This window comes from Odocoileus virginianus, chromosome 12 (genome assembly GCF_023699985.2).
Source record: "Odocoileus virginianus isolate 20LAN1187 ecotype Illinois chromosome 12, Ovbor_1.2, whole genome shotgun sequence".
Lineage (NCBI taxonomy): Eukaryota > Metazoa > Chordata > Mammalia > Artiodactyla > Cervidae > Odocoileus > Odocoileus virginianus.
This window is the reverse complement of record NC_069685.1, coordinates 49,169,755-49,196,916: the sequence shown is the minus strand read 5'-3', so window position 1 is coordinate 49,196,916 and position 27,162 is coordinate 49,169,755. Positions and strand designations below refer to the sequence as shown.

The window sequence follows — 27,162 nt, the reverse complement described above, 5'->3', positions numbered from 1 at the left end:
CAGGGCTCAGTGAGTCGGGGTGGAGGCTGTGTGCAGACTGAGGAGAGACGGGTGTTTCCGCTCGCACACTAGAGGCGTGGAGGGGCTAGGGGCCCGCAGCGCTGCGGCCTGTGCCAGCGCACCCCACCGGGGGCGGGGCCGGGGCGGGGCCGGGGCGGGACGACAGCAAGCTCCTCCCCCTAAGGGCGGGCGTTGCCGTGCGGCGGGCGGCCTCGCGGTGCCTAGGCTTGGGCGGGCGGCCGGCCTGGGTCGCTCAGTCGCGCGGAGCCCGGCCCGGGAGCGCAGGCGGCGGCAGGATGAACAGCATCAAGAACGTGCCGGCGCGGGTGCTGAACCGCAGGCCTGGCCACAGCCTGGAGGCCGAGCGCGAGCAGTTCGACAAGACCCAGGCGAGCGACGGGGGCCGCGGGCGGGCGGGCTGGCGGGCGTGCGGACGGCTCCCTCTCCCCTTCCCCTCACACACATCCCTCGAACCCGGCCTGCGCCCGTCCCCGGGGCGCCCCAGGCCCCTCGCTCCCGGCCGCCTGGGTTCCCCTGGCTGCATCTCGGTCACGGCCACCCCAGCTCCCCGGCCTCCGCCGCCCCGGGCGCAGGTGAACCGGAAGCGCGCGCCGGCGCCCGGACCACAGGCGGCGCGGGGGGCTGGGTTGCCCGGGGCTGAGATGCCGCCGGGGACTGAGATGCGACCGAGGGGCCCAGGTGGCCCGGGAACCGGCCAGGTAATCAGGGACTGAGATAGGGTCGGGGGCCGAGATGGCCAGGGGACAGCGGTGTCCAGGGACCGAGAGGCGGCCGGGGACCTCGGGTGCCCAGGGACCGAGAGGCGGCTGGAGACCTCAGATGGCCAGGGCACCAAAGTGTCCAGGGACTGAGGCGGCCGGGGACCGAGGTGGCCGGGAGCCGAGGTGGCGGAAGGGGATCCAGGTGGAGGGGGCCGAGACGCGGCGGTGGGCCAGGTGGGTCAAGGTACGTTCCAGGCCCGGGTGCGTCCAGCCCGGGTTGGTCCGAGTGGATTTCTCCACCCTGGCCGCGCAGCGCCGCCTCTCCCGGGCTCCGGCCACCTTTTTCCACGCCTTAAAAGAATGCCGCCTCTTCAGAGAAGCAATGCATTTCCTTCAAGGAAACTCACTGCTTCCTTTCCTCCTGAGTTGTTTTCCAGGGCCGCACAATATCTTATTATCTGCTGGGTGAAAAGTTTCACGTATGTAGCCAGACTTGTTTGCCCGAGCCATTGGCCCACATATAAACAGGTTCACACCCCCTTATTAAATGCCGGCGCCTGACAGAAACTTCCTAGGGTTCCCTTCCTGCACTTCCCACGCTCAGGCGTCTCTTCCTTAGGGTGGCCTATCCTGAGAAGATTATTTTAAAAATGAAACAATGACAGTGGGTGTGTATTTGTCCATGTGTCGCTGCTGAGACCACACTGGTGATGGCTGAGACCACAGTGATGAGGGTGTTGCTGTTTCTGGTTTTCTGTTCCTTTTTATTTTACAAACAGTGAGGTGGTGTTCTGCCTGGGTGGGGGTGGGGGGAGCTTACTTCTTTATTTGCCAAAGTAAGTTAACCAGGACTGACACAACAGAAAGTTTTTCTTTCGAAATAAGCTGTGGACTCCCCTGGCGGTCCAGTGGCTAAGACTCTGTGCCCTGCATGCAGGGGGCAGGAGTTCCATCCCTGGTTGGAGGACTAAGATCCTCCAAGAGTAGGCCAGAAAAAGAAAGGAACTAAAAGGACTGAACTTAACCCTGTCTGAAGCCCGGTGGTGACATTTGTGTCTACCATTATTAGCAAGGTTCTCCCTGTCTCTCCCTGTAGGAGCAACAACTTCTGAGGTGTCTTTCAAATCAAGTTAGTACATGCAGCCTACAACAACTTTCGCTTTGAAGTAAGAGAAAATGCAGAGGAAACATCTAACCTTTGTGCTTGAGATTAACAAGGAAAATGATAATAAAACCTTGGCTCTAGGAAAGCCTAGTGCTGAACCAACCTAGCCACAAATTATTAATTTATCCTTGTGATCATCACCATCTGGCCCCTGGTATATTTTCAGCCCAGATAGCCCATCATAAAAACAAATATGGCATTTAATATAAAGTCATTAATGCATAATTAACTGTGCCAGGAACTTGCAGAAGGATGGGGAGAAAAATTTAATTGGCAGAGAGAATCTGGTTGTTGTCAGATGTTATTCATTCGCTGATTTTTAGTTTCTTTCATGCTTTTGAGAAGGTATAAAGAGGCCGGATTGCTACATAGAGGAGATGAAATTAAAGGGCTGAGTTCATTGATCTTATTCTTAAATTGTGATAAATCAAGGGCAAGCTTCCTGAATGTCAAAGAGAGTCCCTGATATAGCACCACATATTTTGATGGTTGGTTTGGTAAACAAGAGGGTGTTTTGTTCTTGCTGCTTGGTTTTTTCTCAGAGGCCGAGAGGGTTACTTATCATGAATTCTTTCTAATAGGTGAATCTCATGGGCTTTACCCATTCCAGGGCTCTTTTTTTTTTTTTTTTTTTCTGGAAAGATGGAGTTCAGGTTCAGTGTCTAGATTTGTCTTCAGAATGACATATTGAGAGATGCAGGAATAAGGTTTTGTGCATGGTTAATATTTAATTAGATCACTCCCAGAAATATCTAGTGAGCTGCCAGCCAGGCCCCATTGGAGGAAAGGACATGGAGAGCCGAAGCTGCTGCTTACAGGTCTCCTTCTGAACAGAAAATAGTGCATCTAGCCCTCGGACACGCCTTGCCTTCGGAATGCACTGCCTGGGTCTCCTTGTTGACCACAGCACCCCGTGTAGCAGAGGGGCATTTTGGCTTCCTTAGAACACATTTCCCCACCATCCTGCCAGCCTCACTATTCCTCCTGGGCTTATGGGTCAAGAAGAGGAAAAATGTGACTGACCACACCCTGTTTTGCAAAAGGGTTTCTAACCCCGCCCAGTCAGGAAAGTAGAGGGAGGGCAGTTGTGCATCCTTCACGTTGTGGGTACTCGTGGTTGTTAGGTGATGTCAGTGTGTGAGTGCCTGAATATTAATCCCCAGGGCGCCATGCAGAAAGCTGGTCTATTCTTCCCCAAGACTTTATGGGCCCTTTGGTGATAAAGCCCCCTTTTAAAATGGAAAGGACAAAACTGTATGGGCATTTTGTTGTCGTAGTATTCTGAATACAGGATACTGTGGAATATAGCATACCCGTGTTCTGAACCTGAAAATCACCTGTCTTGTTTCAAAGGTGGTGCGGTATCACCGAAAGTTGGCGCACCTGTGTCTCTGGGCAAGATGCTTAACTCCTGTTTCCTGGTCTGTAAAAATAGAGATAATTCCATCTACTTCTTGGGCTGTTTTAAGATCTAGAAATGATGGGGTGGGCTAAAGAGGGCCCCCCACCCCTGCCACCACCAAAGATGTCCATGTCCTAATTCCTGGAACCCGTGAATATCTTAACAGTCCTGGGTAAGACAGTGCTAATCAGAGGACCTTAAAAAGAGGGGGCTTGGCCTGGGTTAGCCAGGTGGCCCCAGTGTAATTACAGGACCTTTAAATGTGGAAGAGGTCACGGGGAGGTCAGGGTGATGTGCGGTGAGGGGGACGCCATGGGATATTGCTGGCTTTAAAGCTGAAGGAGTGTGAGTGTCCTCTAGAAGCTGGAAAAGGCCAAGAAATGGATTTTTTCCGAGAACTTCTAGAAAGAAACGCGGCCCAGCAGGCACCTTGATTTCAGCCCCTAAGATCCATTGTGGACTTCTGACCTCCAGAAGTGTAAGATGACACGTTTGTGTTGTTTTAAACCACTTAGCCCACTGTGGTCATTTGTTAACAGGAGCAATAGGCAGCGAATACCATCAGAACACAAAACATGTAGTATGGAGTTCTGCAAGTGGTCAGTGATCGCCTTCTTTCTCCCTGCCCCCTCCTCCCCCAAAAGCTTTACAATTTGAGAACTATTTCAGACCTTCCAGTAGAGAGGAGACCCATCTTTAAGGCCTAGCATGGGTGACAGCTCAGCAGATGGGAGTCCTAGAAATGCTAAACCCCAAGCTTGTTTTCTTCCTTGTTTATGAGCACATTGGCTCTCTGGGCCTCTCTTTCCCTTGCAGGAAATGGAGTCAGAGCCCAAAAGCTTCTTTAAGGTCAGGACGAGAGAATGCCGGGCGGGATGGGGAAGAAGAGCATCATGCCTGAGTGGGAGGGTCAGGAGTTCGGGGCTTTCTGGGAGGGCGGAGCTGTGGAGGGGGGAGCAGCAGGCGCTGAACTGTTCATAAGTTTAATTTTTCAGGTCAGTGACATAGTGCCTCTGCATCCTCTGTGGAAATGAAATCTTATAAAGATCAACGTTCATTGACACTTAGGGCTTCTAACCCTGGCTTGTCCAATAGAGACAGAATAGAAGCCACCTGTGTCATTTTTAGATTACTTAGCCACCCTAAAGACATAAACAGGTGAAATTTATTCATTTATTTTCATTTTATTTAGCCCAATGTATCCAAACTGTGGGGCTTCCCCAGTGGCTCAGTGGTAAAGAATCTGCCTGCGGTGCAGGAGATGGGGGATCGATCCCTGGGTTGGGAAGATCCCCTGGAGAAGGGAATGAGAGCCCGCTCCAGAACTCGTGCCTGGAGAATCCCATGGTCAGGGAAGCCTGGCGGGCTGCAGTCCATGGGGCCGCAAAGAGTCAAACACGACTGAGCACGCACATCCAAAATATAACGATCCCAACACGTAATCACTGTGGAAATTATGAATGGGGTATTTTACATTCTTTTCCTCCTACCGAGTCTTCAGATTCGTTTTGTGTTTGATTCAGCACATCTCAGTTTGGGCTCACATTTCGGGCACTCAGTAACGTTGCCAGCAGCTACTGGATTGGTCGACCGAGTGTTAGAATCACCTGGGGGCGTTTTTACACTCACTGTCTAAATCCTGGTGACTGAGAGTGATTTGACTTGGATTGGAGTCCTGGGCACATGGGTCTATTAAAAGTTCCCTAGCCAGGAATCCTGTAGAACCTCAGTATCAAAGGCAAGCCCCAGCACACAGACAGGTGTTTGGGCACTTCACTTGAATTTCTGGTTTGAAGGCTGTTCCCAAATTGGCAGTAGTCTTTTGGACTTCCGATTTCCTCTGTCCTGACTTGCCTACCCTTGAGTGTTATCACCCGTCTCTGCCGGGCAGGCAGACTTACACACTCTCCCTTTTAAAAAACATTTTATAGTTGATTTACAATGTCTAATTTCTGTTGTACAGCCAAGTGACTCAGTTATACATATATATATATATAGTCTTTTCATATTCTTCTCCACTATAGTTTATCACAGGATACTGAGTATAGTTCCCTGTGCTATACAGTAGGACCTTGTTGTTTATCCATCCTGTGTGTGATAGTTTGCATCTGCTAACCCCAAACTCCAAGTCCTTCCCTCCCTCAGTCACCCACCCCCTTGGCAATCACAAATCTGTTCTCTATGTTGTAAGTCTGGTTTTGTTGTGTCGATGAGTTCGCTTGTGTCACATTTTAGATCCCATGTATAAGTGATATCATGTGGTCTTCCTCTTTCTGACTCATTTCACCTAGTGTGATCATTTCTAGGTCCATCCATGTTGCTGCAAATGGCGTGATTTCATTCTTTTAGTGGCTGTGTAATATTCCATTGTGTACATATACCACATCTTTATCCATCCACCTGTTGATGGACAGGTTGTTTCTGTGCCTTGGCTGTTGTAAATAATTATACATGCTCCCTTTCTGTCTTCGTTATTCCTTATAGATGGTGCGGTATTACAATGCTGTAAGTCACCAACCCCTTTCTGGGCCTCATTTACATGTTTATTTAAAAAAAGTTCCCCACCTCCGAGTCTGGGAGGAAACCTCAGCCATATGGTGGAAGTCAGAAAGCCCCCAGCTCCACCCACGTCTGTCGCCTCCCGGAAGGCTGGGGCAAGGGAAGGGGCCTGGCACCCAGCGCAGGTTGGTTGAAAGGCTAGCAAGAGGTGAGCCTGAGGTTTTCTGAAAAGGAAGGGAGCACGAACCCAGCTCACAACCCCCATGGGACGCTGCCTGCAAAGCCACACCTGAGCTGCCCTAGCAGCAGCGACCTTCCTCCCCGGCCCTCAGGGGTGGGTGGGGGGTGGTGAGCCGTGCCCTTCCTTCCAATGGCGCTGCTGTTTCATGCCCCTGAGACACCCTCCACCTGGTCCTGCCCCATCAGCCTGCTTGGTGATGCTCAGGACAGCTGCTGACTTCCGGGTTCCTGCGGTTTCCCCCCAGAATCCCCCTGGGCTCCCCAAGCATCTAATGACCTCTTGGTCCAGGCTGGGGTGAGGCTGCGGCTGCTCATCCTTCCCCTCCCTCTTCCCACCTTTGCTGTACGTTTGTCCCACGACACGTTCACAAGGGACACTGACTGTGTGTCTGTTGGCTTGTTTCCGGTGCCCTGGGATGTGTCTCCTCCGAGGGTGTTCACTTTGGTGAAGGAGGTGGGAGAGGGACGGGGGGGCTGTGGCAGAGTTATCTGAGAGCGGGGCTCTGTGCCTCAGTCACGCCATCTGCAAAATGGAGCTATTCCTGGCGCCTGAGTCATGAAGTAGGTATGAGGATTTGCGAGACGTCCCAGCGCCTGGTGCAGAGCCAGTGCCTGACTGAGCAGCTGTTGGCCGTTAGGCTGTTGGAACGCAGGCTGGACCAAAGAAATAGAAGTAGCGCCCTCCTGGGTTCTGTCCCTGTGTCCCCAGGTGAGCCTCTGTAAGTGGGGAGCGGGGGCGGTCCGGGAAGGCTGCCACAGGAAGGTAGGGAGCCGCTCATTCCTCGCAGGGTGATCCTGCGGTGCCACCTTCTCAGGTATGGCAGGCCCCGTTCCTGGGTGACGCTGTCCCCTGGAAGATGCCCCAGAGGGAAGCCCCAGAGAGGTCAGGGGAGGCCAGCTGGGACTTCTTGGCAGAAAGGCCTGCCCTCCTGACCTTGCCCCCAGGTCAGCGTCCCGTTTGTGAATGAAACCCGCCTGGGCACTGAGTCCAGCTGCCGGAGGTGGAAACTCTTTGGAATCGAGTCTAGGCCTGCTTGGCTGGGGGGTGGGAAGGGAGGGCAGGGAAACCCAGTCCGCTAACCTGAGCCAGGTCCCAGAGAGCCTTTGCTGGAGCGCCTCTGCCAGCGAGGCAGACAGCAATACCCTTCCCCCTCTCCACCTGGCTCCAGGGTGGACTCAAATATCACCTTGTTTGCAAAGCCTTCCTGTGCTGCCCCAGTTCTCGCGATACTATCCTCACTTGTTTCCCTGTCTCCTGAAACCCTGCAGCCAAACCAGCACGAGTGGACAGACCTGAGGCTGGGCGTGTGTTTGGAGCCAGAGTCGCATGAGGAGGAGAGATTGCATTTCCTCCCTCCCAGCCTCTAAGCACTGCCCCCTGGAACCCCAGGGTCCTCAGGCAGGAAACCCTTGACCCCTCTTGTGTCCTGGCACCCAGGAGTGCCCAGCTCGGGACCCGCTCGGCGAGTATGTGCTGAATGAATGGGTGGCCTGGGGACCCGTGGGTCTCCCTTGTTTGATACTGCTGCTTGGTGAAGCCTAAAAGGCCCTGGCACCCACTGTGGGGAAAGACTGAGCCCTTGGAGAAAAGTTTAGTAGAGGCGGGGTTGTTTTTCCTCCTGCTGAAACAAACACAATCTCAAGTTGCAATAGGTTCTCCCGCCAGAGAGTGACTCAGCCCCCTAGCTTGTGGGCCAGACAGGTCTGGGGAGTGATGTCAGCAGGGCCCAGGAAGGAACCTGCCCTGGGGCTGGCTCCCTGTCCATCCTGGAGGCGGGAGGCGGGCCACATCCTCCTGTTCCACTTCCTCCTCGTGTCTCACCTGCAGAGCCTGGGGGTGCGGGGGGAGGTGGCAGTGCTCACCCCCGCTGAGCCTCCTCCTGGGGAATGGGAAGAGCCTGCCTGGGGCTCATGCCCTCCCCTCCCCCATCCAGTTTCATGAGGTCAAATGATTGAGGGGCCCAGAGCGGGGACTGGGGGGCGGGAATGTAGGGAAAAGACGGTTGAATGGGCAGGATGGTGTCGCTCCACAGACTTCCCATCTGCTGAAATGACCAAGCTGCCCACCTCTGACCCCGGAGTTGCCACCGCTTTGCCTGTGACAACATCCAGCCGCCTCTCCGGCTACAGAAATCCTGTGTCTGCTTTCATCAATGGCCATTTAGGTGGCAAAAGCACTTGAATGGGTCTCTTTGCTCTTTGGAAACACTGAAGCAGGTTAACCCACCTCTCTGCCAGCCCCCCTGCCCTGGCTCTTGAAGGACTTTTTTTTTTGTCCCTGCCAAGTGCCACCAAGAAGCGTCAAGATAACAGGACAAGGAAGATTAAGTCTGATTCATTTCAGAGCTGGTTTTAAAAATAGAAATGGTTTTATAGTTGCCTTTGGTATTTAATTCTAGTGGTTAAATCATTAGCTGGAGAAAGAGACACACACATGCTACCTTGAATTTAACCAGCACTTATATTTGAAAGAGCTTTTGTTCATTCAAGTGTTTGCTCTTTTACTCATCCAGTAAAGATTAATTGACTGCGAGGCGCAGGTTTGGGGACTGGAGGTACAGCAGGGAGCAAGACCAACCAGGTTCCTCGTGCCAAGTTCAAGTTCAGGGGTGGGAGATAGAATAAATGGTAAACACATGGTTTCAGAGAATAAACGTCCTGGGTGAAAGTAACAGAGAGTGCTGTGTGGAGGAGGGGCTGCCCTAGAGAGGGTGGTTGGAGGAGACTTCCTGGGAGGGGCGTCTTAGATCAGAGCAGGGTGACCCCAGAAGCACCTCTGGGCCTAGGGGTGGGACCACACTTGCCCAGTTTGAGGGCCAGAAGGAAGGCAGTGTGGCTTGAACAAAGCAAGATGTCCCACCCCTCCCACAAAAATGTCCTACATCTTCGTACGTGTTTGTGTCCTCAAAGACCCAAGGGTTTTTTATTCCTGCTTTCCAGATGGGAAAGGGGAGGTTTCTAAAGTGGAGGCTCCCCAGGGAGTTGGGGTGCACGGGCCTGGGGTCTCCGGGCCAGGGTGCTGCGGGTGGCCGTGGTGGAACCGGGCGAGTTGACCTGTGTTTGTCCCCATTCACGTGGGCTCCTGGGAAAGGGGTCTCCCCGAGTCTGCGTTCCTCTGCTGTGCAGAGCCCCCCACAGCCTGGCTGGGAGGCCTGACCTCGCAGAGAACAGTCAGGGCTGCAGCCTCTGCGGTCGCTGGGCGCTGACCCCTCGCTGGGGTTTCCAGAACGGTGGCTCCGTGAGCGGCCGCGCGCTCCCGAGGAGCGGCCTGGGCCCCCGCTGCCTGCTCTGGAGCCTCACGGCGATGGGGCGCGGGGGCGGGCTCGACTTCTGCCTCGAGCCCACAGCAGGTGCCTGGGTGGCAAGCCTCTGGGGAACATCACCCGTGAGGTCTACTCCCCGCCCCCCGCCCCGCCTCCCTGGGTCCCCGCTCCTGACCCGCACAGAGATGCTCCCTCCGTGTCCCTGGGCGTCACCCGTCCAGGGCCCCGCGCCCCCAGAGGCTCTGGCCACCCTGGTCCCGGGCTTGACTCCCAGGCCTCGCTGGCACCAGACGGGGTTTTATTTGACAAACAGGAACGGGACTGTTCCTGGAAGCAGGGCAGGTGTGTCCTGCGGCTCCGGCTCCCACGGACCTGATGGAGCCCACACAGGAGGCCTTCCTAGAGGCCCCCAGCCCTGCGGCCAGACGGGAGCCGAGCTGAAGCCTTCCTTCCCCACCGGAATGGGGGACCCCCCTGAGCTCCTCGCCGCCCAGGTGCTGTCATTACCTGTGGTTTGCACAAATCCCGGATCCGGAATCCACGTCATGACTTGGGGTCAGGCCAGGTCCTGGGGAGCCGGGTCCCCGCAGTGGGACAGAGGGGCCAGAAGGCATCAGTGCGGCCCTTAGCCCCCCAGCCCTTCCCGCTGTGAGACCCAGGACTGGCGGTGTCTAAGGGGACCGTCTGCAGAGCCAGCAGCCTAGGTCCCAGCGCGGTCCGGCCACCCTGGGGACTGCTCACCCTGGGTTAGCAGGGGAAGGTCGCAGGAGGCTTGTCTGGGGGGACAATGCCTGCAGTAGTGCCCGGCGGGGTGTGGGCGCCAGGGCTGTGTTTCCTCGTTATGACCTTGAGCAAGTGACTTAACCTTCTCGAGCTCTGATTTCTTCATCCACCTGCTTCCAGGGTTACTCAGGAGACTAAATGAGATAATGCTGGCAAGGCGCTCGGCACAGTGCCTGGCACATGGCTGAACTTGATAAAAATAATTTTATTAGTCATTTATTGAGGCCAGCTCGCTGGCCCTTCGGCATGAAGTATGCCTCCTGCAAGCTTCCCCGGGGCCAGCCATTCCAAGTGCATCTCCAGAGCCTGCTGGAGGCCTCCCAGCCCTCAGCCTGGTCCCCCCTGTCCGGAAAGGTGGGCCCCTCACCACGAGGTGGTCTCTGGGCCTAGGCTTGGAGTTCTCCAGCAGAGAAGGAGCAGCCGTGGTCTGAATAATGCTTGGGACGTGGTGTAGTCACCCATCCTTGGGGTCCAAGAAGCGTGTCTCTGCCCGCCCTCCCCTGTCTCTGCAGACCTCCCTCAGCTCCCTCCCCCAGAGTCTCCCCACCACCACCCGGCATATCTGGGGGTCTCACAGACCCACTCTTGCTGCTCTTGTCCTGCTTTCCCACCCTGGTTCAGAAGTGGGCACAGCTGCTCCCTGCCCCCTGCGCCCCACCCCCCGTTCTCAGCCACTCAAAGGTTGAGTGGGAAGTCAGATAAACAGACCCCCCCCAATACGGTCGCCACCCGCCCCTTGCCACTGCCCGCCCCCTCCCTGGACCCTCTCTCTAGTCAGGCTCTTCTATCTCCACACCCAGTGAAAAAGTGAAAGTATTAGTCACTCAGTCATGTCTAACTCTTTGCGACCCCATGGAGCCCACCGGGCTCCTCTGTCCATGGGATTCTCCAGGATACTGGAGTGGGTTGCCATTTTCCTTCTCCAGGGGAATCTTCCCGACTTAGGGATCAAACCCATGTCTCCTGCAATGGCAGGCAGGTTCTTTATCGCTTATGTCACCTGGGAAGCCGATCTCCACACCCAGGCTCCTAATCAACCCATTCCGCTTGAAGCTTCTCCTGTCTCCCAGACAGAAGGCTCTCTCCACGGCAGTGGATCCTGCCCGTCCTGAGAGATTATACTGCGCTGGCAGAACTGCCCCGCGTGGTGGACCAGGGTGGAAGGCAGCCTCTTTCCGTCCCCGTGCCCCTCTGACTGCCCCCTACCCCTCAGTCTCGCCATAGGCACCGGGGGGCTAGTGGAGGACGCCATGCGTGTGGGCAGAACCGGGTGTCGTGGTCAGAGCCGCTGTGGACTGGAAGCCCGGGAGCAGAGCCATGGCGGAGTCAGCAGGCACAGGTTCCTGAGCTAAGGAGAGGAACCCCGGCGTTCCCCACCCCCCAATTCTGCGGCACGTGCAGGACAGTCTAGGGAGGCCACGGGCACCCCGGGGCCTGCCGTGCCGTCCTGGGACGGAGCTTGGCTGCCGCGCCTGGAGGAACAGCAGGCCTGTGAGCATCCACAGACCCCCTCTGTGTGAGCGCTCTGCCTCCTTGGGAGGCTTCCCGGCCCACACATCTGCCGCCTGCACACAACGGGGCCGTGTTCCCGCCGGGAGGGACCCTGTTCCCGCAGCCGGCGGCGCGGGGAGCGGGCGGCACCAGGAGGCAGGGGTTGTGGGGGGTACGGGAGGGGCCTGGCGCCCAGACTGTGCCGCGGGCCTGAGTCACCCACGTCTCGCTGGGTCCCCAGAGCCTCCCTCGCTGCCTCTGAAAACCTTCCATGTGCCAGGCGCCATTTAGGGGTTCGGCAGAACTGCTCCCTCACCCCCCGGTACTGACCTGGACTTGGGGGGGGGGCGGGGGGAGTGAATAAGGACACTGTCGTCAGGGGTGCTGAGCGTGAGGAGAAACGTAAATCAGGGGAGGCTTAAACAGGCCAGTGGCAGGAAGGGGACCCTCAAGCGGACTCCCCAGAGGGACGGCCAGGCACTCTTTCTGGGGGTCCAGGCCCAGCCATAAGAGGACGCTTGGCTTACATCTGGACTGCTGTCAAGGCGCCCCTGCGGCCTCCCAAGAGAGCGGGGAGGTGGGGCTGCTGACCCTGGGCCCAGCTCCCTGCTCCCCTGCTGGGCCCCAGCACGCCCACTCTCTGCTGCAGGCCCGGGGAAGGGGGTTGGGCTGGCTTCCAGGAGGCAGGGGTGTCCGCACGCCCCCTTCCTGGGGTCTGGGGTCGGCCCCAGGACAGTGGGAGGACAGGGCACCTGCTGGCCCTGATTGCAGGTGACACTTTGGCATCCCCCGGCCTTCGGGGCAGCCTACTTCGCATGTGTGGCCCTGTGCTGTGCTGGCCCATGGTCTTCCAGGCCAGGTGGCAGTTGTCAGAGTCAGCTCGGGCGTCAGGGCCACTGGGGGATGGGGTTACACAGCCCGGAGATGGGCCCAGTCCCACCTTACGGGCTGGTGTGCCTGCCCCTGCCAGCTCTCTACCTGTGTTGGTAGGAGGGGCCTGGGAGCTGGACTTCAGGATCGATGAGTACACAGCCAGACCTACCTGTGCCCGTATTAGCTGTACAGATACCCAAGCTCCTGGAGCCTCAGTTTCCTCATCAGGAAAGTGGGCTCATGCCCACTGGGAGCGTGTTGCCGGAACCTGGCGCAGGGGAGCGCCTGGGAGTTGCCGGTTGTTGATTTCCGTTCTTAGCCACCGTGGGCCGAGTTCTCTGCCCGCTGGGGCTTGATGTTGGCGGGCAGGGCAGCAGTACACTCGGGCTGGCTCCTCTCACAGTTGATGCCTGTGGAACGCGGGCAGGCGCCGGGGCCTCAGGGAGGCCGAGCTGGCAGAGAACCAGCAAACACGGAACAGATGGCCGGGGAGCCTCCCGTGTCTGGCTTGCTGAGGCTTCTCACGTAAGGGGAGCCAGAGCTGGCCTGTGTCCTCTCAGGACCCTGGTCCACAGCGGGGCCGGAGCCACACCCCCAGCCTGGCCCTTGATGCCGGGGGAGCCACCCCCCGGGGCCCAGCATGCTGTGTGCTGCTGCCCGGCTCTCCCCAAGCCCCTGAGAACGGCCACAATGGGTGCTGTGTGTGAAAGGAGGTCAGCCGGCCTGGCTGGGGTGGGCGTGGGGGGCCAGCCGGCCCAGCCCCAGCCGCTCCCAGGTCCGGGAGCCAGAGCAGAAAGCACAGCCATGGCTCTTGGGGTTGCTCTCTCCTCACAGAGCAGGCCTCCAGTCGGTCACAACAGGACCACCGATGAATGAGATCACCTCGTGCCTGGCAGGACCAGCTCCTGTTGTCCCCACTCCAGAGGTGGAGAGCAGAGTGGCCTCCGGGTTAGAAAGAAAGGAAGCGCCCGCTGCCCCTCGGGGCTCTCTCTGCCTCCTTCCTGTCTTGCTCCCACCACAGCTGGGCTCGCTCCGAACAAGTCAGAGCAGGACCGGGTTGCAGGGGGAGCAGGGACCCCTTGCCCAGCCCCGAGAGCTCCAGGACGGCCTGGGGCCACGTGGGGCCTGGGGCCGCACCTGTGGGGGACTTGGGAGAATCGCTGAGCTGGAGAGGTGTCTGCACTGGGCAGGGACCCGATCCCGACCCTCCCACCAACCAGCAGCTCTTCTCACTCGATCCACAAGCTTGGGGCTAGGTGGGTGGACAGAGGCTTAGAGGACCTGCCACCAGGTGGAGAATTAAAACATATCCATGAGTAAGACCAGGGCCAGTGGTGGTTCCTGGGTGAGTGGGCTGGGGGTGACAGTCAGTGCCCCAGCCTTTGGTGAGGGAGCAGTCATATCCAGGAAGCCTTCTTGGAAGAGGAGGCATTGCGCTCAGGGGGACAAGACTCCAGCAGGTGGAGGTGGGAGGGGACCTGACACTGCCACCTTGCTCAGGGCCTGAGTGGGGGCAGCACGTGTGCTAGGTGGGTCCCCCTCTTCCTGCCACCCCTGGTGGGGTGCAGTCACTGTTTGGGTTGGTGGGGCTGGGAGCTGAGTCAGGACTCGCTCACGCAGGATGCACGCAGACAGGCCATGGAACCTAGTGTCTGCTAGTTTTCCACCTACTGGCTGTGGGGGCCTCATCTCTCTAGGCCAGGCCCCGGGGTAAAGTGGGGGTGACATACGTCTCTTGGTGGAGTCCGGGGAGGCTCAGGCCACAGCAGTCTCTCTGAGAGGTGGGACCCAGGGAAGCTGTCAGGAGGGGACTGGCTGAGCCCCCAAGGCCCCAGGGGGCCATACCTTCTGGGGAGAAGGAGCCGCCTGCAGTTTTCAGATCAGAGTTGTTCTCCTGCAGCACAAGATGGCCCTTGGCCTTATTTCCCAGACCCCAGATACTCTCAGTGATGGCAGCATCAGGCATTAGTTGTAGTCTGAGCTGCACGTGTCAAGTGAAAGAAAAGTCCCGAGTGGTCTGGTTTGCTTAGGTTAGGGAATTTTTTTTTATTATATTTATTTAATTTTTGGCTGCGTTGGGTCTTAGTTGCGGCAGGCAGGATCTCGTCACTACTACAGGCTCAGTAGTTGTGGTGGGCAGGCTTAGATTCCCCATGGCATGGGGAATCTTAGTTCCCAGCCAGGGATCAAACCCGCATCCCCAGCGTTGGAAGGCAGATTCTTCACCACTGAACCACCAGGGAAGTTCCTCAGAGAATTTCTGTTCTCCCCTTACCTTTAACCAGTGGGAAGGATCCATCCTGTCTGCGTGTCGCCCCTTCCCCCGTTGCCTGCTCTCTCCCGGGAAGGCTGCCGGGTGGGTCTCTGACCTCGGCCTCCTCTGTCCTCTCCCAGGCCATCAGCATCAGCAAAGCCATCAATGCCCAGGAGGCCCCCGTGAAGGAGAAGCACGCCCGGCGTATCCTCCCTGCGGCTGTTCCTCTGGGCCCCTGGGGGAGGCGCGGGGAGTGTGAGGCGCGCGTGGGGGAGATGGACTTGGGGAGCAGCGGACACTGTGGATGGCCCAGTTTAGTGCGGCCCCCATGGCCTGGTGCCAGCCTCTCTCGGCCTCTTCCAGACTCTGAGTCCCGCCTGGGGAAGGCCACTTATTGTCTTGGGCCGTTGGGCCTGGCATGGGAATGGGGCACAACCATGGCTGAGAAGCACAGCGCTCAGTAGGGGGGCAGACGGGGGTGGGGAGGTGGCAGGCGGCCCGCCACCCTCATCTCTGCAGTCAGTCGCCTGCTGGGTTGCACCCACCGAGCCCTCGCTCATGCTGGGGGCCCTGCTGCGTGCACTTAGCCTTGACCTGGCAGGCATCATCCTGGGCACTCACCACGAGAAGGGGGCCTTCACCTTCTGGTCCTACGCCATTGGGCTCCCGCTGCCTAGCAGCGCCATCCTCAGCTGGAAGTTCTGCCACGTGCTCCACAAGGTCCTCCGGGACGGGCACCCCAACGTGAGTAGCCACCGCCCGCAGGTCCAGGGGCCCCGGCCCTCCGTCTGCCGCCCCCACCCCCCACGAGCACCCCCGAGCCACCTCCTCTGAAATGAGTGAGGGACTGTCCCCGAGTCTGGGTCCCTCAGCTCTGGGTGGGCCGCCCGTCCTGCCTGCTGCCCTCCACCCCGCCTCGAGGGAGCAAGTGTCACTCTCGCCCCCTGCCCGAGAAGGCACCAGCTCCTTCATCCTTCCCCACAGGTGCTACACGACTGCCAGAGGTACCGGAGCAACATCCGGGAGATCGGAGACCTGTGGGTAGGTGCGGGGAGCGGGCGTGGGGGCCTGGGGGCACCGGTGTCCTGCTTGGCACCCGGGGCCTGGGGAATGGAGCTCCGGTGGTGGGGTCCTCCTCCCAGCAGGGTCAGAGTCATGTTCTCAGGGGCCGCGGTGGGGCAGGAGAGCATCAGTACCTGAACCTGAGCCTTGCTCTTAAGACCTGGCGCAGGAAGCCCCAAACGCACCGCTAATGGGCCCTCCAGCTCCAGAATTCAGCCCTTCAGTCCCTGGGGGTCAAGTGCCCCACGCTGAGTCTAGGTGAGGGGTGCAGACTCTGGGTCCCCCAGGACTATCAGCAGCTGTCAAATCTTGGGAATCTGCATTTTCAGTAGGCTCCCCAAAGATTCTCATCCACAGTGAGGTCTCAGAGCCCCCAGGAACGTGTGTTCTAGGTCCGCTCCACAATCAGGAATCAGGGGCGTTCCCCAGGCAGAGAGAGGATCCCTGACCTTATTTGTCCTCCAGGAGCATGGCTGGGGCTGCATCAGCTGTGCGGGGGGCTGGGCGGGCTTCTGGAACTGACCGACCTGCAGTGGGGAGGCGCCTAGAAGTAAGGACAACGGCGTCCCTGGTGCCAGCTGCAGACATGGGCCCAGCTGGCGTGGCCGTGGGGGACGTGGTGTTGGGAGGAGGTGGCGGGAGGGCGTGTGTACACACCTGTCGGAATGTAGCTCCCCGGCTGCCACCAGCATTTTAATAAAGTGTCCCAGCTCAGAACTGGCCTCTTGCCTGGACAAAGAGCTCTTTTGTCACAAGAGTCTCTCTGGCAAGACCGATAAGGAGAGAGCAATAGGCAGGGAGGGAGCTGGCAGAGAAACTCCTTGGGGAAAGAAGGTCGGCCACCTCTGGTGGGCTGAGCAGCGTTTGTTGAATGAATAAGTGACTGCGTGGGTGGGCGCAGGACCAACACCCCGCTCGTGGCCTTGCATCTTCCAGCCTCGGCCTCCTTGCTGGGCCCGCGGGGTTCCCGGGTACGTCCTCATCCGGGGCTTTCTCCGCAGGGCCACTTACACGACCGATATGGGCAGCTGGTGAATATCTACACCAAGCTCTTGCTGACCAAGATCTCCTTTCATCTCAAGGTAGCTTCCTCCAGGGAGTCGTGGGGCCTTGCCCCCCACCCCACCTCGACATTAAGGAGGGTGGGGTCTGTCCTGTCCCCGCCTGCCCCTGGGGGATGCTCCGGACAGACGACAGGGAAGTCAGAAGGCCCAGGGGCGGTTCCCAATGCAGGCGGTGGTCCCAGCCCTGCCCTGGACTCCGACTGGACCACCCGTCCTGCCTCGGTGTCCGCAGGCAGCGCCCGGGGCGGGTGGCGGCTCCACAGGCTGGGGGTGGGGGGCTGCTTCTCTGGCCCCTTCCCTCCCTCAGAGACTGGAAGCGGCACTGGGCCAGAGCCGAGGGGGCTGAGGTTGCGTGGGGGTGTCCTCTCCGCAGCACCCACAGTTCCCTGCAGGCCTGGAGGTGACCGACGAGGTGCTGGAGAAGGCAGCTGGGACCGACGTTAACAACATGTGAGTCCCCTTGGCTGTCCCGGGGCCGAAGGTCACGTGTGCCCAGATGAGGCTGAAGCTAAAGGGATGGGCTCACGCGGAACTGGGTGTTTCGGCTGAAGGACTGCTGTCTGGGTATCTGTGCAAGGGTGTGGCCACGAGCATCCCTCCAGCCTGGGGGGCTGGGGGCGTGCCCCACACCCTTCCCGTCCAGCTCTCCCTCCTCCTCCCCCGTAGCTTCCAGCTCACCGTGGAGATGTTCGATTACATGGACTGTGAGCTGAAGCTCTCTGAATCAGGTGAGCAGCCGGGGGGACCCCGGGTGTGCAGTCCTTAGTCATGGGGCCCCCAGAGTGCAGGGAGGAGAGGCCTTTTCCACCCCTGCAGCACGCCAGGCCCCCGGTGGGCATGTCCAGGGCGCGGTCTGGCAGAAGGAGCCCTGCTCTGTTGGCCCCGAGGTAGGAGGGAGGAGGGCAGGGTGGGGAGGACCCCAGGAGCCAAGTCTTCAGGTTTCCGACCACCTCCTACCCAGAGCAGTTGGTTTGGGACAGTCCCACCCATTCTCTGCTGTGAAAGGCCTCTGAGTCACTTCAGATCTCCCTGCCCAGGAACCCAGCAGCTGTAGGACAGGAAATCTCAGGGGGCCCCCCCATCTCCCTGCCACCAGGGCTGCAGAGGTGATGGTTTTGAGTGGCAGCTTTGAAACAACTTGTGGATGACTCGGCGCTCTCCATAGGAGAGTGAGAGGCAGATGCCTTTTTAAGGGGAAGCCAGGAGTTAGAAAGAGTGTGTCCGGGCAGCCTCTTGGCGCCGGTTTCTGGACCCTGAGGCTGGGTGGTCTCGGGTCGGGGGCAGCTGTCCTGCGGAGGTGTGCCTCTTCCCGAGGGCACCCCCACTCCACATGCCAGCATCTCCTGCAGAAACAGCATGAGGGGGAATGGGGGTTAGAAACCACCCTGAGGTTTCTAACAGCCCCAGATGGAAACGGCCTGAATGCCCCCCAGATGAGAAGTGACTGTATTGTGTTTTAAAACCCCAAATCGTATTTTATGTGTATTTAGATTTTTTTTTTACAAGGAAAACATACTTGACGTGACATGACATGTAATTAAGAATTAAGGTTTAAGCGTGAGGCACAACACTTCGTGCCTTCCTCCTCGCCCCTTCCCTCCCGGGCGTCCTCGCATCACCCTGGAGGTTTGCAGGTTGGCCCACCCCAGGCAAGGCGAGAGTAGGCCCAGGGTGGGGGCCACCCGTCTGGAACAGTGTCCCCCGTGGGGCACCCTGGGTGTCACCTACTTACGTCTCTCCCTGCCCCAGAGACGGGCCCGGCCAGGGGCAGCAGTACGGCTGTCTCCCCTCCTGCTTGGTCCATCGGATGCAAAGATGATTCTCAGGGGCAGGGGAGATTGACCCCGGGTACAAGTGAGGTTTTGGGGTCCCTTGGGGTTTGCAGAACCACACCCTGAGTACACTGCTATGAGACTGGCCAAGCCCGGGCTGTTCCATGTCTGCACAACCTTAGGTCTCTCAGATTCAGAGTGAGTGGGGGAGCCTGTGGGTATAGGACTGTCGAAGTTGCCTGGATCCTCCAGGGCCCACTGGGTCCTAGGCTCGCTGCCTGGAGGCTCTCGAGAGACAAGAGTCGCTGGCCGAGCTGAGCTGGGGTTCACGTGCCCCCAGCTTGCTGTCGCCTTTGTTGGTGGGAGGGCTGCTTCAGGCCTGGGGGTCCATCTTCACCTCAAGGAGCGCACCGAGAGCCTGGGGTTGAGTCCCACCGCCCAGCCGGGACTAGTGAAGCCAGTAACCCAGGCCATTGCCCTGTGTTCAGGTGACGGCCAGCTGTCCTCACCGCGGCCGTCTCTACGCCTGTGACTGGAGTAGGCTCTGGTGTCTCCGGGCCCCCCGTTCAGGCTCCTCGTGCCCCTCTTTTCTGCAGTTTTCCGGCAGCTCAACACGGCCATCGCCGTGTCCCAGATGTCCTCGGGTCAGTGCCGCCTGGCCCCCCTCATCCAGGTCATCCAGGACTGCAGCCACCTCTACCACTACACGGTCAAGCTCATGTTCAAGCTGCACTCCTGTGAGTCCCCGTGCCCCAGCCCTGCCTGCCTCGGCCCCGAGGGTCAGCGAAGCCCCAGAGGGCTGTGCGGGCAGACTGTGTCAGGGGTGGGAATCGAGCGATCCTTAAGATGTTTATTTATTATTGATAAGTATATTTATATGTATTTATTGTTTATTGTTTATATATTATTTATATAATGAGTAATAAGCTCATTCCCCATGAATAGAAATAACATACTTGTTATGGGGGGAAAAAAATCACTATTTTCCAAAACAAAGATTTAGTGGGGAGAGCTGCAGAAATTTACATGTTTGCAGTTCTCTTGACTGCCTGGCCTCGGAGGCCTCAGTGGAGGACCAGGGGGTCCCGTGGTGGCTCTTTAGTTCAGAAGGGGTCTGGGCCACCAGCCCCGGGTCTGTGCGCTGTTCCACCATCAGCAGTGGGCAGACTCCAGTCCTGACGCACCAGCAGAGCCTGGCGGGCAGTGGGCTGTGGCTGAGGTTCCGCCCATCCTTCCCTCACTCAGTTGAAAGCCTGACCCCGTCACAGGGGTCCCTGGATCCTCCTAATGGTGGGTGGGGTCCAACGAGGTGGCAGGAGGTCTTGTCTCGTCTACCATGGTTTCTGGAGCAGGGAGGGGGCCGGGAGGGAGCCCTTTGAAGTCTCGGAGTGGTGAGCAGAGAGGAAGCCCCCTTCAACCTTGCTGCCCCTAGGTCTCCCAGCGGACACCCTGCAAGGCCACAGGGACCGGTTCCATGAGCAGTTTCACAGGTACCGGCCCAGGCGGGTTTGAGGATGGCAAGAACAGGGCTCCTCGGCTCTGGGTGCAGCGCGCTGGGGTTGCGGGTCCTGGCTCCTCTAACCTCCGGCGTCCTTCCCGCAGCCTCAGGAACTTCTTCCGCAGAGCCTCGGACATGCTCTACTTCAAGCGGCTCATCCAGATCCCCCGGCTGCCCGAGGTACCTGCGCCCTCCAGTGGCCGCCGCCGGGGCTGCAGCCTTCCCTGTCCCTGCGCTGGGGTGGGGGTGGGAGGCATGTGGCTGGTGGGGCGGCAGAGGGAGGGGCTTCCTGCTTATTGCAGGGAGCACCCAGCAGCTTTCACCCACTGCCTCCGCAGGGACCCCCCAACTTCCTGCGGGCCTCAGCGCTGGCCGAGCACATCAAGCCAGTGGTGGTGATCCCCGAGGAGGCTCCCGAGGACGAGGAACCCGAGAACCTCATTGAGATCAGCACGGGCCCCCCCGCGGGGGAGCCAGCGGTGAGCGGCCCCCCTCCCTTCCTGCCTCCCTCCTGAGGTCTCCTGGGGGAGTGGGGCGGAACTCACCGAGCCAGCCCTGTTGCCCGTGGCAGGTGGTGGCGGACCTCTTCGAGCAGACCTTTGGACCCCCCAATGGCTCCATGAAGGATGACAGGTGCGGGCCTGGGGAACCCACTGCAGTGCGGGGCTGTGGGGATGGGGAACAACAGCCTTCAGGGAGCTGTGATCCTGAAAGACCACGGGTGGGGGACACAAGCAGGAGATGCCCAAATCCACTGACGATAAAACCGATGCCTGTGCCGGGGTCCCCCGAGGGCCCTGGGTGACTGAGCTTGAGCGTCAGGGCCCGCTGACCTCTGTCCTCAGGGACCTCCAGATCGAGGCCTTGAAGCGGGAGGTGGAGACGCTCCGCAGCGAGCTGGACAAGATCAAGCTGGAGGTGAGGGGTGCGGGCGGTGCGGCTGGGCCCGGGACTGGCTGGCTGCGGGCCCCACACCCACGCCCGCGCCCCTCCCGCCGCCCAGGCCCAGCGGTTCATCGCACAGCTGAAGGGCCAGGTGAACGCATTGGAAGCCGAGCTGGAGGAGCAGCGGAAGCAGAAGCAGAAGGCACTGGTGGACAACGAGCAGCTCCGCCACGAGCTGGCCCAGCTGCGCGCCGCCCACGCGGAGGGCGAGCGGAACCAGGGGCTGCGCGAGGAGGCCGAGAGTACATGGGCAGGCCCGGGGTGGGGCAGGGCGGGGAGCTGTTCCTGAGCTGGGGGGGTCACGGCCACGGCCTCTCCCGCCCCCGCAGAGAAGGCCAGCGCTACGGAGGCACGCTACAACAAGCTGAAGGAAAAGCACAGTGAGCTCATCAACACGCATGCTGAGCTGCTCAGGAAGGTAGGCCCGGACACAGAGGGGCGGGAGGGGAGCCCCAAGCGCGGCGGAGCCCGAACCGAACCGGTCCGGTCCGTCTGTGCAGAATGCGGACACAGCCAAGCAGCTGACCGTAACTCAGCAGAGCCAGGAGGAGGTGGCGCGGGTGAAGGAGCAGCTGGCTTTCCAGGTGGAGCAGGTGAAACGGGAGTCAGAAATGAAGGTGCGTCTCGGAGCTCCCCACCCTCCCATGCCCAGAGCACCCCCCGCCCATCTCCACTGTCCCCTGTAACATCCTGTCCCACCCCGTCCAGCTGGAGGAGCAGAGTGACCAGCTGGAGAAGCTCAAGAGGGAGCTGGAAGCCAAGGCGGGAGAGCTGGTGCGCGTGCAGGAGGCGCTGAGCCGCTCGGAGCAGGTGTGGGGCCTCCCCGGCTGGGTGCACCGGGTTGGTTCCGAGGGGCCCTTGGTTTGGGGTGCAGCTGGGACCAGCACCAGGGGACACTCGGGAAGCGGGATCTGGTCCTCGCTCGGCCCTCAGTCCCCCTCCAGTCTCCTGGGACCCTACGGACTGTCTGAATTCGGGTGCGGATGGGGCGGGCAGGCGCCCAGCAGCCCACTCACACGCTGGGTGTCCACAGAGCGGGTTGGAGCTGAGCTCCAAGCTGGACGTGCTGAGCGCAGAGAGGGACGAGCTAAGCGGTGTCGTGCGGCAGCGCGACGCTGACCTGCTGGCGGCCCAGAGCCTGGCTCGGGAGAAGGAGGAGGTGCTGAGCCAGGAGCGGCAGCGCGGCTCCCGGGAGAGGGATGAGCTGCAGGGGCGGCTGGCCGACAAGGTGGGACACAGTGGCGGGGCTCCCTCTGCGTGACGGCTGCATGGGGACGGGAGCCCTTCTTAGCACTGAGCTGGCTGCCCTGCTCTGGCAGGAGCCACCCAGGCACTGAGGGGTGGAGCAGGGCCTCTCTCCAGAGCCCCCTCCCCAGCAAGGGTCTCAGGGGGGCACCTGGCTGGGTCTCAGCCACCCCTCTGTCTCTCTCGCCCACCAGGAGTCTCAGGAGCAGGGGCTGCAGCAGAGGCTGCTGGACGAGCAGTTTGCGATGCTCCGGGCTACCGCCACGGAGGCCGAACGCATCCTGCAGGATGCGGTGGGCAAGCTGGATGACCCCCTGCACCTGCGCTGCACCAGCTCCCCGGGTAGAGCCACCCTCCTGCCTACCCTCTGTCCCCACCCCACACCCTGAGAGAGGCGGGCTGGGTGCGGGGACTTCAGCCCAGGCCCCACCCCTGACCCGGCCCCTTTGTCTGACAGACTACCTGGTGAGCAGGGCCCAGGCTGCCCTTGATGCGGTGAGCGCCCTGGAGAAGGGCCACGCCCAGTACCTGGCCTCCAGGGCAGGTGAGTGCCACGGCTCGGGACGGCGGGGCAGAGGCCGCAGGCCATGGTGCCCGCTGGCCATTGCTGCCTGCAGGCCGCCTCTTCAGGGGGCCACACCCTGGAGCCCACCCTGCGGGCCTGGGGTCCCACAGACTCTAGTTTGGTTCCTGCTCTGCGGCTTTGTAGTTGTGGGACCTGGGCTAGCACCCCTTCCGCCCTGCTCTCTGGGAGCTGGGCTGCTGGGGCCCTTTGGGCTCACGAGCAGGGGAGGCAGCACCAGGCCTCGCTCCAAGGCAGCAGCGTTAGGGTGTGTCTTCCCTGAGCAGACGCCTCCGGCCTCGTGGTGGCCCTGACCCGGTTCTCACACCTGGCTGCGGACACCATCGTCCACGGCAGCGCCACCTCCCACCTGGCCCCCACCGACCCTGCTGACCGTAAGTGGGCCCCAGGCGCGCGTCACACATGGTCCTCGTGGTGGACCGGGGAAGGGGGTGCGGCTGCAGGGAGGTCCTGGTCCGTCCAGGGCTCCCCCTCACAGCCCTCTCCCCGCAGGCCTGATTGACACCTGCAGGGAGTGTGGGGCCCGGGCCCTGGAGCTCGTGGGGCAGCTGCAGGAACAGCAGGCCCTGCTGCAGGCCCAGCCTGGCCTAGTGCAGACTCCCCTGCAGAGCATCCTCCAGCTGGGCCAGGTGAGGCTGGCAGCGGAGCGTGGGCCAGGGTTGGAGGAGGGCAGTGGGGCCGGGGTCCCCAGTTTCTCCGCATCTTCTTCCAGCTTGGGCTGAGCAGGGGCTCACGTGGGGCCTGCCGCTGTGAGGCACGGGGTGGGGAAAGAGCAGTGCCCCAGTCTTGCCCCCAGGCTCTGTGGGTCAGCCGGGGCAGAATCCGCCCACCCTGCCTGACTCCCAGATGCCTTGTCCCCCAGGAGCTGAAGCCCAAGAGCCTGGACGTGCATCAGGAGGAGCTCGGGGCTATGGTGGACAAGGAGATGGCGGCCACATCTGCGGCCATCGAGGATGCGGTGCGGAGGATCGAGGTGAGGACTGGGGGCGGGAGGGCCAGACGGCCTCTGCAGGTCAGAGGTGAGGGGATGGCTGGGGTCTGGCTCTCCCTCCGAGGCTCTGTGGCTGATGGGGGGGGTGGGGGCTGACTAGCACCGGTGTCCCCCTTCGTCGCACGCTGCCCTCCTCCCAGCCCACTCAAAGCTCTTGTCGGGTGTAGGACATGATGAACCAGGCCCGCCATGCCAGCTCTGGGGTGAAGCTGGAGGTGAACGAGAGGTGAGCCCCACTCGTGCCTCCTAGTCTTCTCTCGGGGCGAGTTTCTCACGGTTTTCCCGGATCTGGGGAGGTGGGTTCTGCCCTCCTGACTGCTTAGCCCTCCAGAAAGAAGGGCTGGGAACTGGCAGAGTGCACCCCGCCCTGTAGTTCCCAATCGAGGCCAGGCCGAGCTCCCTGGCTCCCCATGGCTTCCGGGGCCACAGTGCAGACCCTTTTCTCTCGTTCCCCGTCCCTCCTGCTCCTCCCAGGATCCTCAACTCCTGCACGGACTTGATGAAGGTGAGTGGCCGGCTGAGACCCAGGCTGGGCGGGCTCTGTACCTGGCAGGGCCGCCCAAGGGTGACTTGTGTCTTGATCTTGGCAGGCCATCCGGCTCCTGGTGACAACGTCCACCAGCCTGCAGAAGGAGATTGTGGAGAGTGGCAGGGTGAGCTGGGCTGCTGGTGGGATGGGGCATCTCTGGCTGGGCCAGGTGGGGCCCCCTCAGTGGGCAGGCCGCACAACTCGGCCATCGAGGACAGATTCCTGCAAGGGGCCTGACCCCAGAGCCCTCTTTGTCCCAAATCACCCTGTGGTTTAAGATTTCCCCCCAGGGCTCCTTTTGGGCGCGAGACCCCTGAAGTGTGCAGGCTGGTGGCAGGGCCTGCAGCGTGCCTGGGAACCTCGGCTGAATCCCCCCCCACCACGGCCCAGGGGTGCACCCCTGTGGCTGGGTGAGGGGAGAAGGGCTCTCCCCTGGGGATCTGGTGTCCCCCCGTTGACATCCTTGACTGGTCCGCCCTGTCCTCCTGTCACCACTAGGGGGCAGCCACGCAGCAGGAATTTTATGCCAAGAACTCAAGGTGGACTGAAGGCCTGATCTCTGCCTCCAAGGCGGTGGGCTGGGGAGCCACCCAACTGGTGTATGTTGCCCCAGGCCTGGGGGTGGGGTGAAGGGGGCAGGGTGGGGGTGCTCAGGGTTTGGGGAGGGGGCGTGGGGGTGCCCCGGCTGTCCAGGGGGTCGGAGACCCAGGCCCTGCCCACTTTGCCCCCAGGGAGTCGGCGGACAAGGTGGTGCTGCACACGGGCAAGTACGAGGAGCTCATCGTCTGCTCCCACGAGATCGCGGCCAGCACAGCCCAGCTGGTGGCGGCCTCCAAGGTGAGGCTCCCCTGCCTCCCCGGGAGGGAGAACGCGGGGCGGTGGCGCAGCCGGTGGGCCCGTCCCTGAGCTGTCCCCGCACCCCCCACCCCCAGGTGAAGGCCGACAAGCACAGCCCCCACCTGAGTCGCCTGCAGGAGTGCTCGCGCACCGTCAATGAGATGGCTGCCAACGTGGTGGCCTCCACCAAGTCGGGCCAGGAGCAGGTGGAGGACAGAGGTGGGCGCTGGGGTCCCCGTGGAGGTGGGGGTGAGAGGGAAGGCACGCAGACGCTGACCCACCCTGCTCTGCCCTCAGACACCATGGACTTCTCTGGCCTCTCCCTCATCAAGCTGAAGAAGCAGGAGATGGAAACCCAGGTAGCTGCCCTCCCACCTCTGTCCCTCTTGCCTGCCTTCTTCCCGTCTCCCCCGTCCCCTCTTCCGTCCCACCCCTCTCCTGCCCCGTCCCGCTGAGCTGCTATGTGGGGCTGCAGGTGCGGGCCCTGGAGCTGGAGAAGACGCTGGAGGTGGAGCGTGTGCGGCTCGGGGAGCTGAGGAGGCAGCACTACTTGCTGGCTGGAGCCGTGGGGGCGCCGGGCGAGGAGGAGCCCAGCCCGCCCAGTGCCGCCCCCCGCAGCGCGACCAAGAAGCCGCCCTTGGCCCAGAAGCCTGCCGTGGCCCCGAGGCAGGACCACCAGGTGCCGGCTGGCAGGGCGGGTGGGTGGTGACGGAGGGGCCCGGGGGTGCTGTCCTGGCCTCTGCTCCCAGGTCCGTGGGGTGCTGGCCCTTGGGGACAGTCAGACATCACTGACCGGTGGGAGCCTACACGCTGCCCAGCACCCCAGGGAGCATGGCAGGTGCCCAGGGCTCATTCCGCAGGAGCTTGGGGGGGGCCCTGACCCAGCCTGTGTCCTGCACTCCCGGCCGTGGCCACTGAGCCCCTCACCTTTGACTCCTGCAGCTCGACAAGAAGGATGGCAGCTACGCAGCTCAAGTCGTGAACTAAGCCCCCTCCAAGGGGTCCGGTGGGGAGGCTGACAGGAGACCTGGGCCTCGTGGCTGAGGTGCCTCCGAGAGGCCCGGCCGCCCCCCAGGTGCCTGAGCCCCTGGCCCCCAGCCCTTGGTGAGGGCTGACCATGCACCCAGGACTGATCGAGGCTGTCCTCCTGGATTGAGAGCCTGTTTATCTGCAACAGGGACCGCTGAGAGCAGCCAGGCCCTGATGGCCTGAGCCACAGCTCCTCGGGAAATACAGGGAGCATTTCGAATATTCTGAGCTAGACCTATTGTGAGTTTGTGTTCAGCGCGCCGGAAGGCAGGGCTGCTCCCTGCCCTTTGGACCTGTGGTCTGAGGTTAGAGATGAACCGCACACAGTCCGTGCTGGCTGTTGGGGACAGGTGAGAGGTCACTTGTTTGTAGCCCTCTTGGGGCATGGGCTCCAGGGAGACGGGACTGCTGTGGCCTCAGGCAAAGCAGGATGCCCTGGGGTATCGCCCCAGGGCGTCAGCGACAGGGCACGCCCAGCACAGGCACGTGACCTCTACGCGGGCACAGGTGCTGCCATCCTCCTGGGGTCTGCGGGGCCCGCCTCCTTCCTGGTCATGCCCCAGATCTGCGGGCCCCTGCCCATCTCCTCCCTTCACCGCCCCCACCCCTGGGCGGTTTCCAGCCTTCCTGGAGGCGTCCCCAGCTCAGCCAGAAAAAGCCCAGGAGCCGCCTGCCCACTCTGTGGATCAGAAGTACCTCCTGCTCCACGGGACGGGGGCTGCCCCACAGAGAGGAGCATTTGGATGAACGTGCTCCCCTCGAGCCCCCTCCTCCTGGGAAAGGGGGAGACCCCAGCTGGAAGGAAAAAACCCGGGTCTGAGCGGAGCACAAGGAGCCAGCTCGTGGTTACTTTGCGTGTGGTTACTTCCTTGTGTTGAAGGGTCCTACTGGCAATAAAACGCACTGACTGTTTCA

General features: G+C 60.8%; 1 protein-coding gene and 1 long non-coding RNA gene across 4 annotated transcripts; one reads left to right on the top strand and one right to left on the bottom strand.

Annotated features, from left to right (window-relative positions):
• The first annotated feature begins 202 nt into the window (after window positions 1-202).
• On the top strand, window positions 203-27,162 carry HIP1R (huntingtin interacting protein 1 related). 2 transcript variants are annotated; one of them, XM_020889805.2, is made up of 32 exons: window positions 203-389; window positions 14,833-14,896; window positions 15,294-15,436; window positions 15,677-15,733; window positions 16,756-16,836; window positions 17,192-17,268; window positions 17,485-17,546; window positions 19,187-19,327; window positions 20,023-20,080; window positions 20,193-20,268; window positions 20,427-20,567; window positions 20,660-20,721; window positions 20,934-21,006; window positions 21,092-21,275; window positions 21,363-21,451; window positions 21,534-21,650; window positions 21,742-21,843; window positions 22,067-22,261; window positions 22,473-22,620; window positions 22,736-22,822; window positions 23,128-23,235; window positions 23,354-23,490; window positions 23,724-23,834; window positions 24,020-24,078; window positions 24,327-24,357; window positions 24,443-24,505; window positions 24,880-24,980; window positions 25,113-25,218; window positions 25,314-25,437; window positions 25,516-25,577; window positions 25,694-25,897; window positions 26,161-27,162. In XM_020889805.2, exons 1-32 carry the CDS (start codon window positions 297-299, stop codon window positions 26,203-26,205), a joined length of 3,201 nt encoding a protein of 1,066 aa, XP_020745464.2. In that variant the 5' UTR covers window positions 203-296; the 3' UTR covers window positions 26,206-27,162. The 2 variants fall into 2 exon arrangements, with proteins under 2 accessions (XP_020745464.2, XP_070331259.1); XM_070475158.1 differs by lacking the exon at window positions 203-389 and adding an exon at window positions 438-719.
• Window positions 19,535-24,885, bottom strand: LOC139037776 (uncharacterized). 2 transcript variants are annotated; one of them, XR_011490676.1, is made up of 3 exons: window positions 24,399-24,885; window positions 20,634-20,754; window positions 19,535-20,323 (listed from the first exon to the last, which is right to left on the bottom strand). It is a non-coding gene; the product is annotated as an uncharacterized lncRNA (long non-coding RNA). The 2 variants fall into 2 exon arrangements; XR_011490675.1 differs by lacking the exon at window positions 24,399-24,885 and having other exon boundaries at window positions 20,634-20,937.